The 19,696-nt window shown below is 38.7% G+C and overlaps 1 protein-coding gene across 1 annotated transcript; it reads right to left on the bottom strand.

The window, feature by feature from the left end:
- Positions 1 to 1,690: 1,690 nt before the first annotated feature.
- LOC130917867 (zona pellucida-like domain-containing protein 1) lies at positions 1,691 to 13,156 on the bottom strand. The gene is made up of 10 exons (XM_057839604.1): positions 13,031 to 13,156; positions 9,730 to 9,950; positions 9,457 to 9,641; positions 9,310 to 9,382; positions 9,136 to 9,233; positions 8,793 to 8,873; positions 6,638 to 6,806; positions 6,470 to 6,575; positions 2,396 to 2,419; positions 1,691 to 2,270 (listed from the first exon to the last, which is right to left on the bottom strand). The coding sequence occupies exons 1-10, from the start codon at positions 13,125 to 13,127 to the stop codon at positions 2,131 to 2,133; spliced, it is 1,194 nt and encodes a 397-aa protein (XP_057695587.1). The 5' UTR covers positions 13,128 to 13,156; the 3' UTR covers positions 1,691 to 2,130.
- Positions 13,157 to 19,696: the final 6,540 nt, after the last annotated feature.

A 19,696-nucleotide genomic window follows, 5' to 3' on the forward strand; every position in this document is an offset into this window, starting at 1 on the left:
GTGGCTTGCATTTTGTGGCTCATTGTCCACCGAAAATGCCACTTGGCCGATGACCGGCGGCTTGTTTGCACACCCCCTCTTTAAACTTGGCTTATTGCCCTCTTAGTGTGCCCAGTGTTCTGTCAAATTTTTAACCCCATCAGAAATTGTAACTTTGTGTTAAAAATGGGCCCGAATACAGCGATTACAAAGTAAACACTATAAAACTTTCTTTAAATAAAGGACTATTTACTTACGTTTGATCAAGGACGGACATGTGGACAAGTTCTCCTCAGACACATTCTGCCATGTTAGCTGCACAACAATTGCACGCCTCTCTCTTTTTACGTCTTCGCCGTGTAGCAAAGCATTATTATGCACCATATTCGTGTTGACCATGTGGCAGCTACGCGCTCCTCCGATGTCGGCCGTTTGTCCGGCGGTACTCTCCAGCTGCTTTCCCGGCGAGCTCCCCTGTCCGTAGCAGGGGAAGGAGCTGTAACTTGCTCGCCGCCGGGCGGGTTGCCGATTGGCGAAGACAATCAACAACCCCGCCGCCGTATGACATGCATGATCCGGGCAAGTTTTGTGTGATTTTTCGCAGACGTCACTTGGTTCGGGTTAGCATGTCAGCAAGCTGTCACGCCTCTTGGTGTGTTTACATTCTTCATTTTTTTCCTTCTTTAAATCATTAACTTATTGTCTGCCACTGACATGATAGACAACCAGAATTGCTTAAAAAAAATTCAGTGACTTTACATTGAACACAAAGTAACTTTGACACATTACCATTTACAACACTGAAACTGAGGACACAGATCAACAACCATCCTACTGTTATAAAAGCTTTCATTGGCTACCATTGACAGTGATATTCATGTCTATCATTGTCAATGGGACTGATATGTGATAAGTCAATGTCACCCGTACCAGTTAAAATGGAATACCTATCAATTTCAATGGCACTGAATGAGTTGGTTACAACAACAACAAAAACTGGTTTTCTTGCATGTGTTGTTCCAAATTAATTCCCTTATTTACCTTTTAGAAATAAAAATGAATTCCCTAATGGCTTAATCAGTTCTTTAAATGTTAATGCAATAAAGTTAAACAACAGTATTTATGAACCTTAGGAAGAATTTGCATTGAAGAGTGCAATCACGATAAGAGTGTTTCATACCAAATAGCAATATGGAAATACTTGAAAGAAAGAAAGAAAAAGAAAGAGAAAGAAAGAAAAAGAAAGAAAGAAAAAGAAAGAAAAGGGAAAAAAGAAAGAGAAAGAAAGAAAGCAAAAAGGAAAGAAAAAAGAAAGAAAAAAAGAAAGAAAAAAGAAAAAAGAAAGAAAGAAAGAAAGAAAGAAAGAAAGAAAGAAAGAAAGAAAGAAAGAAAGAAAGAAAGAAAGAAAGAAAGAAAGAAAGAAAGAAAGAAAGAAAGAAAGAAAGAAAACGGTAAAAATGGTGATTAGACACCCTCTAGTGGAGAGTCATTACAAAAATGTGGGTAACTGTAGTACCACTCATCTTTGTCTAAATGCTGACACTGTGCCTCTAGGTAACCATGATTATGTCCTTGTCAGAAATCCCATGTAGTGTTCGATTTGAATCTGCCACTGGAACACACTTTGTTTGCATATCTTGCAAGATTTAATAGTAAAAATGCATACGTTATCCCCAACAACAACAAAAAAGAAAGCAAAAACATTTTGATGTTGCCACAACATTTTTCTTATGATATGTGGTATTCCGATGCTTACTGTCTTGTGCCCAGCCTGAAAGCAATTACATTCTGAAAATAAATTACTACATCATGAAATCTTTAAGGGTGATACCTTATTGCAACAAGTGTCCAACACAGATTAAATTAACGGCATGTATCTAATTGATTGCACATGCTCGTCTACATAAAACATGCAAAACGTTGAAACAGACTAATGCAAGTGTCAACTCTTGCTTGCACGAAATACTATCAACAAACTATGTGTTCAGGGTCCATGCAAATACTGGAGTAATATCATTTGTATGCGTCGTGATGCAGCCATTGTATAGATGTGCGTTCCATAAATATGTATGAAACAATCTTGATTAGTGCTCCTGAATACATCGTGTACTTCCCAAACCCTGCTCGCTTTAAGCGAACGCTGACCCACCGCTAGCTCAACAGCTTCATCTTTCGATAAAAAGAGGCCGCCATCAAAACAGCCGTCACAGCCAGCACAACAAGGACGCCCACAGCAATCCCCAGGCCCACCCAAGCGCCCTTGCCGTTAGACTGGTTGTTGCCAGACAGGGCTGTATGCACAAAGAATGGAATGTATTATTTCATAGAGACTGACCACACAGGAAATTGTGAAATTTGATCATGAAAAAATGAAGGGTTATGTCTGCAGAGGTGGCATGAGAGAAAATATACTCACCCTCTTCTTTAGACTGAGTGATTGCTAGAAAGATAAGAAGAATATTTCAACATCGACACTAAAAACTAAAACTTATAGAAAAGTTTTTTCATATAAACCCACTGTAAACGACCAAGACTTCAGCACCGTACATCAATCTTTTTCCAATCATAAGGGTGGAAGCTTTAAATTTTTTACCCTCCTGTTATGTTATGAGGGTTTCTCTGCAACAGCAATCCTCCTGTGTTCGGAATTTGACCTTCTGTACTGTCATATTCACATTTTTTGATACGAATTGACTTACACATAAAAAAAAAAAAAAAAAGGTAGTCCCCAGGTTACGACGTACTCGACATACGTGATTTCAACTTTTTGACACCTGAGTTTCGTCGTTTTTTTTCGTTTTTGTTTTTTAATGTTGACTTTTGTTTTGTGATGCATGCTTTTATTTTGGCACAGGAAGCGTAGAGCAGGCAGTACTTCTGCACGCGAGCGCATGTACACACGCGCTTGCCCCGCACACGCACACATGGTAGAGCGCAGCCGAGTGAGACAGCTGACAGACTGCGCGCACATTTGTTGCTTGCGAAGCATCCAGAGGCCACGGCTGTATATAAACGCTTTTTGTGCTGTTTTTTGTGTGTTTTCAATTGTGCTCGAATACTTAGGGTGAGTTTCTGTCATTCTTTTTGAAGATGTGCGGCTGCTAACTGAAACATGCTAATCGTTTGTTGCTGTATCAGCAGCTACTTGTAAATGCAAAGTTGAATTGTTGTTATTGAAGACGAGACTGATTCAATTTCATTTTATTTTAGTTTCATTCTGCAAGTGTTAATTTCATGAGCAACTGAATATAGTCTCCAAACCGAACGGACGTCTAACATCGTCATTTCGGAGCTTAGCTCACTGTCTAGCTAGGACTTAGCTCCAACGTCTTGGCGAGGACAGCACATTGACATATAATACATGTTTTTGGATAGTTGTTTTTTAAATTTAGAATGCGTTTAGAGGTATTTAAAGTAGGGTGACCAAACGTCCTCTTTTGCCCGGGTAAGTCCTCTTATTACGTGCCCTCCGGAGCTTCCGGCCTGGTTTCATAAATTCATGAAAATATCCGGTTTATGATTTTTCACGGACCAATTTGAAGATAATCCCTCCGGCAGCTAGGGGGCAGCGCCTGCCTGCGTTGACGTGGCTCCTACTAGTAGGGGCGGGAAAAGGAATAGATCTTCTTCTTTTTTGTTGGCAGTTTACCCTTTGTTTCATGGGGAATTACCACCATCTACTGACGGTTCGGCGAGAGATCAGACTAAGGAGTTCAGTAAGGCGTTCTAAAAGACATGGCTCCATACACCTTTCTGTAAGTTTATCTCCTGTTAATGTCGATCATGTGTCTTCTGTTGTATATTGGGTTATATGTGTACTCAGAGATGCAGTATACAGTATTGTATGAGTCTTGTAATTGTTCTGCGTTAGCTTATTTGGTTGAATGCATTTTAAATAGCTGTGTTTCTTATTAGTTTTTTTTAAATGATAAATACATATATAATGGCAACAGATTTGTACTCGTGTAATCTGTAAAATCCCGTTTGGTGTCGCGTCTTTGCACTGCTGATGATTGTAAAATTTTTTTCGCAAAGTCTGATTTTGCCTCGGCTCCCGTACTCGCTAATAGGGTAGCAATCATTGAGCTCAGCTGCGCTAGGCATTATGGGCAATGTAGTTTTGAACTGCTGTGTTTCGAAAAATGCTGGTTGAGTAGCTTGTCACTTTATTTCAGTTATTGTTTGCGAACAATTTAGAACATTGAATGAGAATAAAAATTGAGTGGGAATAACAGTTTGTCAACGACAATTGTCGTGATAGTAATTTATAAAAATGTTGAGTTGGCACATAGTCTTCTGTGTGTGTGTATTGACTGGACTACATTTCCATGGGTCTGCATTATATATATATATATATATATATATATATATATATATATATATATATATATTTTTTTTTTTTTTTTTAATCATCATTATTTTTTTTGTTGTTGTTTTTTTTTTTTTGTAATTGTTTGATTTTTTTTTTTTTTTTTTTTTGTAATTGTTGGATTTTTTTTTAGGAAGAATCAAGCCTGTTGAGTAAAAAAATATTTCCATATAGTATATATATACAGTACAATATGGCAATAGGCCAGTGTTTTATGTTTTTTTTTTTTTTTTTTAAATGAAACTGAATTTTTCTATCCAGACGGAGGAGGCACACTTTAAATATATTAAAGTGATATAGGCATCTTTGAGTGAACTCCGAGTAAAATTCAAGTATCTCGAGGCCGGGCCGAGTGTCCTCTTTTTTGGAAATCAAAATATGGTCACCCTAATTTAAAGGGTTTATTCCTACCTACGCTGAAATCCAGGTTACATCGCCACCGCAGGAACGGAGCTTGTTCGTAAACTGGGGACTACCTGTATATCCGGTAATAAAATGAAACTTCATGCTAATTGAAGATATTAAGTAGAATAACTCAAATTCTCCACTTCTCTGTAGTTATTATTTTGAGGATTCTTAACTCATTCTGTTCATTTAATATTATGAAGTTGATTAAATGAGTTGAATTGAACTTGAAGTTTATGGGCTATACTGAAATTTCTTCATAAATTTAACCTAAAATGATAAGTTGTGTGAATTTAGCCTTAATTTTACTCCTGATGCCTTCAAAAGTAAGCGCTAACAAGCAGCTGGGGCATTTAGCACAGTTGTCTGCGCACTCCACTGCCACTGTGGCAGCCTGGGTTCAGTGCTAGCTTGCAATAAATTATAATGGTTTTTGCTGCAACTAAAGTCCGCTTTACTTAAAATGATAAGTTCAAATTACTTATCTGAAGTTCAATTTACTTAAAGGGGAAGTCCAGAATTTTTGACAAAAGGCTCAATCTTCGAGCTAGCGGAGGTTTAATTAGTCGGTGGAGTTGATTTCATGCAATTCTATGCAGTTTGTTAGTTATTTGTAAGTTTCAGGGCTCTGGAGTGGCTAAGCTAGCATGAGTCAATGGTGCCTGTTTAGCGTACCAACAAAAAAACGATATATGGGCGAATGAGAATCCCCAATGACCCGTGCAATTAATAGTGTTGGCTATGTTTTCAGGATAAAGTTACTAAAACTTGCCATTGCATGTCAATAATTGTAGTATGAAAAGCATGATTTGTAATCCAGCAAGCAGGGTGGAGTGATATAACATCGTTTTGTTTTGTTTTTTTCTTTTTCACCGCTGATTTTTTTTTTTTTTTTTTGTAGGAACGAAATTTACGCATCTAAAAAAATCTTTTAAAAAAATAGTCCTGCAGAATGAAAGGAATTAACGGCAGTTTGGGTCGACATTGTTTTGACCGCGTGGGTATTTCGAACAATGATCTGCATTTTGAATTTATTTGACTATGTTAGATCTGTTAATATTGTTTATTTATTTATTGGTATAGTAAGCAGGCACCATTGACTCGTGCTAGCTTAGCCACCTCGGAGCCCTGAAACTAACAAATAACTGACAAACTGCATGAAATTTGTTGAAATCAACTCCACCTACTAATTAAACCCCCATTAACTCAAAGATTCTACACTTACTCTTTAAAACGATGAGTTCAAACTACTTCTCTGAAGTCCAGTTTACCTAAAATGTTGAGTTTCAAATGATAACGTTGTGAATTTTTTATCAAAATTGGAAAATTCAGGTGAGACTTGAATTTGAAGTCGAATTTTGAAGTCGTGAAGTCGACTCATCAGGAATGTTCCTGTAATAATGGCCTTCGATAACTAATGGGAATGATGATGAGTAGATTGCAGGGTTAGAAAAAAAACACAAGTTTGTGACTTTAGCGATTCATTGCGTTAATACCAGCAGCATACTGTATGTTAATAGTGAAAGATTCAATTAAATTAGCCTTTGGATTTTGAGCTGAAAGTATTGGATTATAAAAATCCTAGTTTGTCTCATTTTCAAAAGATTGTAAGGTGCTATCACATGATTAAAAAAAGAAAAAAGACACAATAAAATATGGCGGTGACATAATGCTGCTTAAACCGAAAGTGTGAAAATGACATCGAAGTGTACATACGTTCATCAGTCCTGGTTTTTATGGGGACGGTGAGCACCGATAGCTCATTGATGCTGTCCTGGAACACCGTAGTCTCCACATTCCTCCTCCTTCGATTGTTGCATTGCTGTGAGTCGTCAATGGTGAGTGGAGCTGTGTTTTTGTTCTTCCGAGCGGAGGCCTTCTTACCTTAAAGGTGCTGCAAGAGCTCTGCTCGCAGAGTCGGGTGATGCAGTGTAGGTAGTAAGTGGAAATGGTCTCGTTTTGCTGCTCGATGAACCGGAAAGCAGAAAAGAAGAAACGAGCCTTTTGGCTCTCGCCGTTCTCCAAGATAGTAGTCAGCTGGGCGATGGAGCACCTTTCAATACAAGGAGAACCTCCTATGTGTTCCACTGGCACTGATACATTAAGCCAACGTGTTAATACCAAACAAGTCAGAGACTTCACTATCAGTTGACGGGAAACGGGGCGCGGGGCCGTTCCGTAGGGGCCCTATTTTCAAAACCTTAAAATTAAAATTCTTTCAAAATTAAAGCCATTAGTGACCTAAACCCAAAAAAGGCACCTTCCTAGGGATTTATAAGTCTCCATGAGCAGAGGCATAAAAAATTCAAAGTCATTCTCTAATAAAATCCTGAATAATAATTTTTTAAATATGAGTATAACAAACTTACAATGGATATGAAATTCTCAGATTTCAAGCTAGATGCACAGAAATCACCACATGCAGAGATAATCACCTATATTTTCAGGATCAATAGCAATATTTAACATATCATATAGGGCGAGGCAGAGCAATTAGCTTATAGAAATTTGCCGCCCTGAAGCGATGGTTGCACTGAGGATGGTAAGGATGGACTTATTTGAGAGAGTGGGGCTTAAAGTTTGGTTCTTAACGTGCGGTTTTTATTTTTCATGAACCCCAGTGAGCATCATGGAGTGGACGAAGTTGGAACGCGCTTTCGCTGTTAAGGCGTTTTTTTCAAGCGGTCACTCAATTGTCGCAACGCAACATGCATTCCGTTGACATTTCAATATTGCCCCTTGTGGTCGTGTTGCTGGCCGGCAGTCGATTGTTTCATGGGTAAACAACTTCAGGGAAACAGGTGATGTAAAGAAAAAGAAACCTGGCCTCCCACAAACTGCAAGGACACCCCAAAACATTGACCCTTGAGACAATGTTTTGAGAACCCCGGCGGTCTGCCCGCAAACACGCATGTCCTCTTGGGTTGTCTGTTCGTTCTTTGAGACAAATCCTCCATGAATAATTGAAATTTCATCCCTACAAATTAGCTATGGTGCAGGAACTTGCGATTTTATTGCTCGTGAAAATGCATGTGAGGCGCTTTGGGAGGCCAGTTCAAGAATAAATCACTCCATTTTCACATCAGAATACTGTACATGATAAAAGCATGCAGAATAATCTTGATTTTACTCAACAAAAGCAAAATTTGCATTTTTCTATATACAAGCACAACTTATTTAGGTTGAATCACTATTGCCTCAGCACGTCTTGCCCGCTATCTGGCTCTTGTCGTTTTTAAGATTAAAATGTTACATGAAATAAAACATGTAAAAGCCGAAATTTGTTTTGTATGGACGCAGAAATGTCAACATTACTTTTTTTTTTTTTTTTTTGCCAAAAAACGCGCAGTTGGCTGAGTTACACTATTGTCTAAAGATACAAAATCCAACTTGGGGGCGTCACAAAACAAAGCTTTTTAAGTTGAAAATTCTTGTAAATAATTGCGTAATTCCCGGATTTTCTGGAGATATGAACGTAAAACAGTCCAAATTCTTGGTTAAAAGCAAAAAAAAAAAAAAAAAAAAACCTGCAGTTATCATTCATTTTATGTAAATATTTCAAGCTAAGGTTACGCTAATTTTTTTCCACTCATTTGAGTTTTTTTCACGTTTCGGATGGCGTGCATGAGGATTTTTAAAAATATAATGACTACCTTGAATCCGTGAACAAATCACTCTCGACACACTCCTGCCAGCTTGTATGCACTCAAACTTTCGTCCTGTTTCCACCAAAATTCGGCGTTAGAATGCAGCATATGTTTATTGCAGTGAAAGCCGCCACTCACTCTGCCTGGCCCAGGACCTACGGGAAGCCGTGGCACAATGTTTGTACAAGCTGTCTCATCAACTGATAGTGAAGTCTTTGAACAAGTGTAATGAAGGCTTTTGAGAACACATCACATTATAAAATTATACAATGACAATTCAAGCATTTAGTGTATCCCAAGTGTATCCCAGGATTAAACATGATTAGATTTAGTAGCTATCTTTTTCAATCATCAAGAAAAGAAGTTGGTGCATTGTCATTTTTGGAACTTACGAGACAAAAAGGTTAAAGAATGTAGAGTTGGTTGGATGCTGGGACACTGAGGCGTAACACCGGTCCAGAAGCACAAAGTACCTGTGAAGAAACAATGAGGTCCCCAGCACCGAGTCAGAGACTCCAGGTCACAGGCGGAATCCTCACATTTACAAACTATCATGACACATGTAGTTGCAGACGGGAGAGGACAGAGGAGAGCCACCCAGGAAGTATCTAGTACCGGCATTTATCAAACCACCTGATTGACAAAACTACATTCTGCAGGATATCCGAATGATCCTACAACAAGGGTTTGATAAACACTGGCCTTCGTCCCATCCAGATCTATAAAGGTTCTTACTGCGACGTCAGGTTGGACGCAACCACCTCCACGTAGATATTTTTTCTTAGCTCGATGCCCTCATTTGGCATGATAAGAGGAACGGTGTAGTTTTTGTCCTAGAAAGAAGTTGAATATGTTACACATGATACTGTACAAGCCAATTTGAGGGTTTGTAACTGGGGATGGTGGCACCTGGAACAAGGCCATGCTGAGGGTGCTGATGAAGCTGCCATTGTTGTCCTTTAGAGCAATTGAAGCAGATGACCTACGAAGGGGAACGAACACAACTCCGTTGGTGGTCAAATTTGTCTTTTCGACGTGTTGTCGCTGCCTACTTACACGTCCACTTGGGTGTTGTTAATAAGATATTCCAGAGGGTAGGCACACGAGTAGTAATATTTGAGCTCAGCGTTGTAGGTTATCGTACCGATGGTGGGATCCAAGGATCGCACCACACCACTGACATTAACCCGTTGGATGTTGGAGAAGTCGGAGAAAATGCCAGTTCCTGCTGCACTTGAGGTCTGAAGAATAATACATTAAAAACAGGATTTTTTACACCCACTCCAACCTATGTAGAGCTCTCTTTGTTTTGGCCTGCATGCCACTCACCAGGAACTTACTCCCGCAGGCAGTTCCCTCTCGAATAGGGAAACTGAATCTGACAACAGGGGGTTCCGCCAAATTATCTAGGATACCCTTACAGTCTGAATTGCCCACAACGTGGTTGAGGATCAGTAAACTTGCATTGTAGCCAGTGTAGATCACTGGGCAGACCTGGATAGCCAGCTCGATGGCAGATGTGCCACACATTACTGTGATGTCCGTGTATTCTGATGTTGATTAGAAATGGTGACACAACAAGAATGTTCAGGTTACTTCTAAGTAGAGATGTTCACAATAATTCATTCATTGTAAATTGGAGCAAATGAGTTGATTTATTGTCACTAACACACTGGTAAGAGTGGATACACGCATAATTAAGTATCACTAGATATATTTGTATAGAACTGTTGGTGCGAGGATTATTAATTACACAGTAAAACTAACATTACTTACACACTCCTGTGACACACTAATCTGACCTATCTTCCCTATTCCCTCCCCATTAAGAGTCCCTTCTGTAAGGGCAGTCGTAAAGACTTTGCAATACTACTTAAAGCAAGGTAGCATATACAGTGAGGAGCAGAAATACCGTACTGGCCCAAATATAAGACGGTGTTTTTTATATTGAAATAAGACTGAAAAAGAGGGGGTCGTCTTATATGGACATTATACCCGTTCACGCCGCTAGATGGCGCCAGATATCATTGAAGCGATGTTCTGTCATGACAGATCTCAGCTACTCTCAAGTTTAACCAGTTTGCATTATTTTATTGCAATGTTTTTCCTTATTCAGATTTGTTTCAAGACCACAGTTAACAGTTAGACTTCACTTTGATGGTTAATGCAGTTATTGCAATTTTGTTGTTTTATCACAATAGATTGGTTTATTTCCATTTCAAAAACCAGAAGCCATTCATTTACGAATGTATTGCGCTTTAGTTTACAGATTTAAATGTTAAGATATTAAGATTTGAATGAGGCAAAATAACATGCTTTTTCTCTCAAATATATTGTTCTAATCATTTGTTTCGGATGTACTGTAATAAATACTGTAATTTTCTGTATAAAAAAATAATTTGGTGTTCAAAAAGTCTTTTTTCAAACTTGAGTCTTGAAAAAGAGGGGGTGGTCTTATAATCAGGGCTGTCTTACATTTGGGCCAGTACGGTATTTTGTTTGCACCCCTTGTGATTTTCTATTGGGTTAAGGTCTGGAGACTGGCTAGTCCACTCCAGGGACCTTCATATGCTTTTTACGCAGCCACTCCTTGTTCAGCTTGGCTGTGTGTGATCATTGTCATGATGGAAAATCCAGCCAGTCTCTGAGGTTGTGGGTCAAAATCTGACGATACATTTCACCATTCATCGTCTGCTTTATACAGTACAGTCGTCCTCTCCCCTTTGCCGAAAATGATCCCCAAAGCATGAGGTTTCCACCCCCATACTTCACATTGGGGATGGTGTTCCTGGGATTGTACTCATCCTTCTTTTTCCTCCATACACGACAAATAAAGTTTGCACCAAAAGTACTACTTTGGTCTCATCTGATCACATGACTTTTTACCATGACCCCACTGCATCATTCAGATGGTCCCTGGCAAACTTCAGACACACCTTCAAATGTACTGGCTTAAAAAAGGGGAGCGTTCTGAGCATTGCATGAGTTTAAACCATTGCGCCGTAGTGTTCTACTGAAACTGTGCATCTGCTCTCTTAAGGTCATTGACCAGCTCCTGCCGTGTAGTTCTAGGCTGAGCCCTCACTTTTCTCATCCTGGGTGATGCCACACGAGGAGGGATTTTGTATGGAGCCCCAGTCTGAGGTAGATTATCAGTCATGTTTAGCCATTTCCATTCCCTAACAATTGCTGCAACTGTTGATTTATTCTCACCAAGCTGCTTTCCAATTGACCCATAACCTTTTCCAGCTTTGTGGAGCTCAACATTTTTTTTCCTCTGGTGTCTTTCAAAAGCTCTCTGGTCTTGCCATGGTAGCAGTTGGATTATGACCGACTGTGGGGTGCACGGGTGATAATAATGAAGTCAAACGGGTGGTGGGTGTGTGGTTACGGGGTTAAGGTGGACTTTTTTTTTAAGGCAGACTGACAACTGTTTGATTTTCATGATTATTGCTGATTCTCAGGGGTGCAAATACTTATGAATCCCAGTTAATCACAAATAAATTATTTAAAAATCATACAATATGAATTTTTTTTTTTTTTTTTTTTTTTTTTTTTTTTTTTTTTTTTTGCGGCACGGTGGCTGAGTGGTTAGCACGTCTGCCTCACAGTTCTGAGATCAAGGGTTCAATCCCGGGCTTCGGCATTCCTGTGTGGAGTTTGCATGTTCTCCCCGTGCCTGCGTGGGTTTCCTCCGGGAACTCCGGTTTCCTCCCACATCCCAAAAACATGCATGGTAGGCTGATTGAACACTCTAAATTGTCCGTAGGTATGAGTGTGTGCGTGAATGGTTGTATGTCTCCTTGTGCCCTGCGATTGGCTGGCAACCAGTTCAGGGTGTCCCCTGCCTACTGCCCGTAGTTAGTTGGGATAGGCTCCAGCACCCCCGCGACCCTCGTGAGGAGTAAGCGGCATGGAAAATGAATGAATTTTTTTTTTGTAGATTATGTCTCTATAAGTGGAAATGCATCTATGATTGAAATGTCAGACCTCTACCTATTTTCAAAGAGGGTGAACTTGCAAAATCACAAGGGGTGCAAATACTTGTGCTCCTTACTGTATTTCAATCATGTTTTTGTTTCACTACTTCCCTCTGTTCTTTCATTCTTAAAATCCCCTTATAATATCTTCTGCCTAGCTGCAATTTCTGAACAAACAACACTGATATCTAATATATACCAAGCAGCTAACCAGGACAGGTTAAAGACATGTAAATATATTATCTATCAAGATTCTAATGAGCAGAGGGAGAGGAAAAAGTAGTAGCACTTTTCAAAATTCAGGTTACGTCCTCACCATTGGAAAGCTAAGGACCCCCACAATTTGCTACCGAAAGCTAGTTCCAAAAACACTGCTGCTGTGGCTTCACAGTTGTTCTTGTTAATCAAACGAAATTTACCTTAAAGGCTAATCATTTTTTGATAAGGAATATCAGTCCACTTAAGGACATCAAAATACAAACATTAAAACAAAATCAGACATTCAACCTGATTTTAAATATATTGTTTCAGCACATTTGTCCATGTGTGAAGTCAATGCAGCATCCACAAAGGCGTGTCTGAACTAAAATCAATGCACCCCGCTTGGAGATAATCAAAACAGTGAGGTGTAAGGTTGAAGGCGGCCTCACCGGGTCTTCTGGCGTGTGCTCCACATTCAGACAGGCTGAGGGCCTCTCGGCCCGCAATCCACAGAGAGGTCAGGATGAGGACGCCGATCAAAGCCATCTCCCACTGCTCTCCCTCTACATACGAAATCTGAGAGAGAAACACAACTATCACTTCAGTGGGAGATTAATCCAGCAGAGTTGTCCTGGATTTGAGCGTAAAGTCCACATGTGAAAAGTGTGAAGGGGTTGAACCTACCTCAGTCTCTTGGCCTAGTTTGTGAAGAGAGCATGCTGTGGACATGGTTTTATACGCAGCGACCTGAATGCTGTTTTGAGGAATGTTTTAGGATTGGATGGGAACAGGGTCAATAATGCATTGGCGTGAACAATTCACTTTTTGTGACATTGAGGCTCCACGGTCATCTCCTGGAGGCAAATGATGAAACCCAACACAAGACTCTCAATAAACATACATGCTCAAACAATAGGCTTGAGGTTTTTGAATGCATATGTGAAATACAGCCTCTTAATGGCTAATCTGAAACTTCAAAACGTGAGGGAATGTATGCTAGCTCTTTAACCAGGACACAATGTATAGAAAAGTACCTGTTGTCTTTTGATGTGTTTGAGATGTAACAACACTTTAGCTTTTTGCTCGGCATATCTAATCAGTTTGGAGTTTCTTTACTTGAAAACATGGATACTTCTTGATTATCTTTAAATTGAAGAGAAAATTGGTGCAATAGTCTAAGCAGTCGTCCCGTAAGCGATCTTGTCAGTTGAGCCCCTGGGAAGAAAAAGCTCTGATTGGGGTCAGAATGAAGGATGGGTGTCTCCATCAGCATCAGCGCCACAATATGATGACGTGACTCTGTGCGGGTTCTTTCCAGCGTTTACTTTTCAGAAAACATTTTAGTAACCCGAAGCAAGGGGGACCACAATATTCGCTCCACTTATTCCATCTTTCCTTGGGCGTAATGGAGACATGCTCACATAATGGCTGTTGAAAGTCTGGATTAGAGTGCAGCCGGTCATGCACGTGAGGTCTGGAGTTTTATTATACGGGTCATGGCGGAGGAAAATCAATTCGCTGAAAATTGGAAAGTTAATTCCAGCAATCATAAACCACGGTAGTATTCGCTTTTGAAGCCATGTGGGAAAAGTCTTGACGAATTGAAAAGAAAAAAAAATACAGAAATACACATCACATGCTGTACAGCACTGAAAATAAGCATTTGATTTTAGAAGATTGGTGATACTTGTGATCTATTAAAACACAAAGAAAATTCATGGAACGATTTTTTTGTGCTTAAATACAATTATTTCTTTTCTTTCCTCTGCTGGAACCTTAGTAAAGGATGATCAAGAGTTCTGAATGATAGTCATTAGTAATACAACAGGAAATAAACAACTGGAAACGTTTTGAATTGAAAAACTATTTTAATTCTAGCTATAGTTAAATAGCATAGATAATAACAGGTGATCAAACTCACATTTGGTTGATTGTCCACACATCTGCAGTTATAAGGTGTGCACATTTGTGCAACAACAAGATCTCGATTTACTTGCCCCATCAAATTTAGGATTTGAAAATATATGAATGAATGAATGAATTTATTGTCATTGTCATCATCATCATAATCATTGACAGTTTCAGAGTGTGGAATTTGCCCGAAAGAAAGACGATGACAGACAAAGGAAAGACGGGAAAAAGCAAATGCTTATCGATACCCATCCCCCAACAGCCCGGGACGCACTGTCAAGCATGTTTGTGTTACAGTCCAGTTATTATCAGTTTTGTTTTTTGTTTTTTCCACATGTCATTCAAAACTCATTGATTGCCATGGAATTTCACATATTTTCAATTTGAGTGGGTTCATTGTATCAGTTGATGTCCAGTTTAGCTTATTTCTATATTTCTTAAACTTCTCCTCGCAGGCCCTGTCCTTGGGAGATAAAATACTCTTACAGCGCTGTTTTCTTTTTGCAAGCGTTGATAAGCGTCTTGGTCATCCAAGGTTTGTTTTGCATTCTTTGTCTCGTGGGTTTGCATTGTAAACATCATTCCAGTCTTGAGTTTAGAGATCTTTTTTCATGTTTTCAATGTTTTGATCAGTTCTGATTCTTTTGTACACTGTCTTTGTCGGATTTACGCAGTGGTTGAGTGTAGTTTGTGAAGCTAGGCAGATGGTCGGTGATATCACAGCAATGTTGTATCCGTGCAAATTAAAGTCAGTTCCTTTTTTTTCATTAGATTTGTTTCAGTTTACCGTCCACATCCATGGAATTGTAGTACTGTTCCGCTGTGTAGTACTTACAGTTGTTCGACATGTTTTTGTCATGGCACTCATCAATCTGGTCATCCAAAAGGTGGTACCAGGTGTCATCATTAATTTTCGAATGAGGTCAGCTCTTCCAGGCTTCTCACGACTCTTATCTTCATGTCTTGCGACTTGACAAGGATTTTGGAATCAGAGACCCAGGTGCTGGCAATTTTCCCCTCTTTTTTGAGCTGACGTGCTTTTCTCGCTATGTGGGCATTTCGGCTAATCAAGTTGTCATTCAGAAAAATCTTCGTTCCTTTCAGGCGGTGGCGCTGGTCAAGCAGGGCAACCTTGCTCTTGTGGTCTGCCAACTTCACGACCACCGTCGCCGGTCCTCCCCCCCCCCCGTTGGGAGCAGAAAGCAGTGACGGATGTCCTGCGGGACCACCTTTATTCCAAATTCTTGCAGCTTGGCAATTGCCTCTTGAGCCACAGGTGGGCTAGCGGCCTCGGCATATGATCTGGGCATCAGTTGTAATCCAGAGATGATGAGATCATTTGCGCGTCTTCCTTGGTCGAGATCATCAGCCAGAATTTCCAGCCTTTTGATGCGAGCCTCCTTCTCCTCAACCACTTGCTAGAGCTTGTCGTTTTCAGCGCGCATCAGCTGTAATTCTTTCATGACTTCCCGATTCTGGCTTTGAATCAGGTTAGTCAGAGAAGCCTCCAGGTTGGTCAGAGAGGCCACTATTTTCTGGATGGAGGATTTGTGTGTGTGTGTGTATATATATATATATATATATATATATATATATATATATATATATATATATATATATATATATATATATATATATATATATATGGTGGAACACACTCTGGTGACTTGAAGTTCCGCTCTGAGACCCCCAATTTCGCCAAATTATAAAATTGTCCGATATGCATGTGTGATACATCATTGGAAAGCTTAAAATCTCAAGTTTCTGGTGCTAGAAAATTTTTGAACAGGAGGGCATTTAAACATTTTTTTTTTAAACAGCAAAACCCTAACTGGAGGCGAGAGCACGCCAGAGCAGAATTAAAAACGCCACGATTTTAACGAGATATTATCACGTACCTACCTTGTTTCAATCCAAAAACTCCTTGTCGCATGTATCACTGAGTGTCAAGACACAGCTGTGAATGGCCGCAGCCAGATTTTTAAAATTTTATTTTATGGGTGAAACATGGTGATATAACAAGGGTTGCGATGCAGAAATCGCAGATAACAATGAGTGGTTTAGATTTTCTTTTTCATATAGTTACCTTTTTAAACGTTATTTTTCAATTTTTCTTTTTTTGGATTGATTATTTATCATCTAACATATCGCCGAAAATGCGAGTTACAAAAAAAAAAAAAAAAAAAAAAAAATACAATTAAGTGATAGTTATGAGGTAGATATCCGTGACTTTTTTACAGACGCCAAATTTTTTATTGTGACGTAATTTGTTTAATAGTTTAAAATATGCGAGGGAATAATTTTTTAAAGTCATTTTCTTTTTTTTTTAACTAAATATTTGACATCAATAAATGATTATGAGCTAAAAAATGACAGACATTTTGAATAATAAATATAATTACTTACCTTCTTTTTATGGCTAGGTTGAAACAAAAGCGGTTGCGCAACGTCTGTAAACGGGGATTTCCAGGGTAAAAATGACTCATTAAAAATAGTTCGGGGGCTTAATGCGCCATGAATCTGCTATGGCAGCCTATAGACACGTTGTTCTATCAAAGACAACAGTTCTTTAGGCTTAAAATACTGCAGTTTCTTTTAAAGAGGAGTGCAAGAGCAGAAACTGCTTTTTCAGTCTTGTCTGTTTTTTCCGCAATGTATAATAAAAGTTGTCCAGGTTAGCAGTCCAGTATAGCATTACTTGTGAAAAACATTAAGAAATGATATTATTCACATTTTTTTATATTACAAAAGTCTGACTTTTTCCACTGTGACATTGTGGAATGATAATGCCGGAATTTCCAACTCAAATATTGCAAAAATGTTTTTACGCTTTCATAACATTTTTCAGATGTTTCGATATAAAATATATTGCCAGAACGCAAAAACTTTTTCAAATTTAAATGCAACATGATGTGAAGGGCCAAGGTTTGCTTAGGGACGGCAGGGACATATCACTACCAACTAGAGGTGTGCAAAATTTCCGATTCTTAGATTATTCGCGATTCGGCCGTGAAAGATTCGAGAACGATTCACAAACATCCAAGTTCCGATTATTGAAATATGCCAAGTAAAGCGGAAGTATAACACACTCAGCGCACCGCGCGGTCAATGAGGAACGGAGCGAGAGTAGCTAACATCATGCTTCTCATTACTCGGCCCCTCGGGTAATGCCAATGCTCAACTCACGGCTCTAGCTCAACTCATGCCACGAGATGAAAAAACACAACAACATACCTGACTGCTGCCGAAAAGCTGATACAAAGTACATCCACATAATGTTACGGTAGATAACATTTATATAGGACTAGATGCAATATAGATTCGGTAGCGTTAGCAGAACACCTACAAAAAGCTAGATGCGGGCGTTAGTAAACGGCCGCCATCTTAAAGCAGTACACTTCCCTGCAAGGCTGTTGTAGCGAACCTTCCAAGAAAATCTAATTAACTTTTTATCTAAAATACTCCTAAATCGGTAAAATATTGACTTGAATCTATCTTTAAAATAGTTTTAAAACTTTCACATGTCGAAAGTAGACAAAAGGGAAATTATGGAATAACGGGAGCAATTTCAACAACTTTAACGGTTGATTCACAACATTAAATTAATTGAATGTAGTTTAAAGCTGCTGATACAGAATGGGGACTGGAGTTTATTATTTACTGTTATTTTTGTATATTTGTTTACTGCTATATGTTAACTTGATACTGAAATAGTGTAGTTTGGTTTAGCCTGAGAGTATTTTTGAAACATTTTGGAACTAATGTACAAAATTAAAAAAAAAAAAAAAAAAAAAAAAAAGGAGGGGGGTGCATCAATAATCATTTTATAATCGAATCGGAGCCTCTGAATCGTAATCGTAATCGAATCGTTAGGTGCCCAAAGATTCCCAGCTCTACTACCAACCTTATTGGCGTATCATGAAGGCTCATGATATATTTGTAGCCAACTTATTCATTTTGATAGTAGACAAATATAGCTAATATTATGTATTGTAATGAGTTCAGTTACAGTAAATAGGTTATTTAAAATGTCTTCCCATTGTTGTACGGACAGAAATGACCCTACCATTATTAAGTGAATTATTTTCATTATGTTCAGACTTACATTTACTCCTTTTCACTTGCTGAATGTACCCCCCACCCTTAACTTGAACGCATGTTTGATTGGCTGATGACTTGCATTTATTTAACCCCTTCAGACTTAAGCATGCTGCTGAAGGACATGAAACGTTCGCGTCTCTAAACCAATAAATACACTGACTTTAATTGTTATTGCCTCTCCTGGGAGATGATCGGATGAAACTTTACCCATCAAATCAAAACATGAGTTTTGGTAAGCCCTCTTTGCTATGTTTGGCTCTTTGAAAATGGCTGACCCAACGCAACTTCAAAAAGTGCTCATTTCTCATCAAAAACACATTAAGAATAAAAATAACATTAAAGTATGGAATATCCCTGACCCCAAAAAAAATCACACTTTGTTCTGGCGTATGTGTAGAGTAAAAAACAGTGATTTTTTTTTTTTTTTGCCCAGCAGAAAAAAAATATGTCTGAAGGGATTCAAATGTATTTTTTGAACACTATTTTTTTATTTGCAGCCTATGCAGTTTTTTCAGATAATCATACACTAATCATAACCGAGGTAAACCGAGGTTTCAGGCTAAAAAGGCTCCATTTTTATTTATTTTTGTTATACCCTGAGAGGTTTTTCAGTTATATTTATTTATTTATTTAGACGGACAATGTTGAGTGCTCTTAAGACAAATGTTAATTTTTTGCATTCCTGGATAGTTAAGTGATTAACAAGTTTGTATTTATTGTGTATGTTAATATAACGAAGTTCAAATATTGTATTGCAATATAAATTGGCTAATTAAATCCAGAGATTTGAGATTTATTCTGGAGGTTTTCAAAATGTTTCTTTAGCATTTCTTGAAAACAAAGGTTTTAACCGAACGGTGTATTACCTGAACCGATACGCGTAAAAGTTAGTATAAAAAACTTTATTTTGCACTCATAATTTAGCCTATCACTTAATTAGGTTCATATTTGTGAGAAATATAGCCCTGCCCCCTTTCACCCAATCTGTTTGGTCTTATTAATGTCCAGTCCCCAGCAAAAAGTGTACATGCAGGTTATGCTGTTATAACATCCCTACCAATATTGAGACCAAACCCTTGGATGTGACATACCTAGTCACATGA

The sequence above is a fragment of the Corythoichthys intestinalis genome, chromosome 6 (genome assembly GCF_030265065.1).
Source record: "Corythoichthys intestinalis isolate RoL2023-P3 chromosome 6, ASM3026506v1, whole genome shotgun sequence".
Taxonomy (NCBI): Eukaryota; Metazoa; Chordata; class Actinopteri; order Syngnathiformes; family Syngnathidae; genus Corythoichthys; species Corythoichthys intestinalis.

Coding starts and splice junctions, on each gene's coding strand:
- LOC130917867 (XM_057839604.1), bottom strand. CDS start 13,127: ATGGCTTTGATCGGCGTCCTCATCCTGACCTCTCTGTGGATTGCGGGC. Junction 9,234..9,309: donor TCAGCATGGCCTTGTTCCAG/GTGCCACCATCC, acceptor ACTTCTTTCTAG/GACAAAAACTACACCGTTCC. Junction 2,271..2,395: donor CACTCAGTCTAAAGAAGAGG/GTGAGTATATTT, acceptor TTGTGCATACAG/CCCTGTCTGGCAACAACCAG.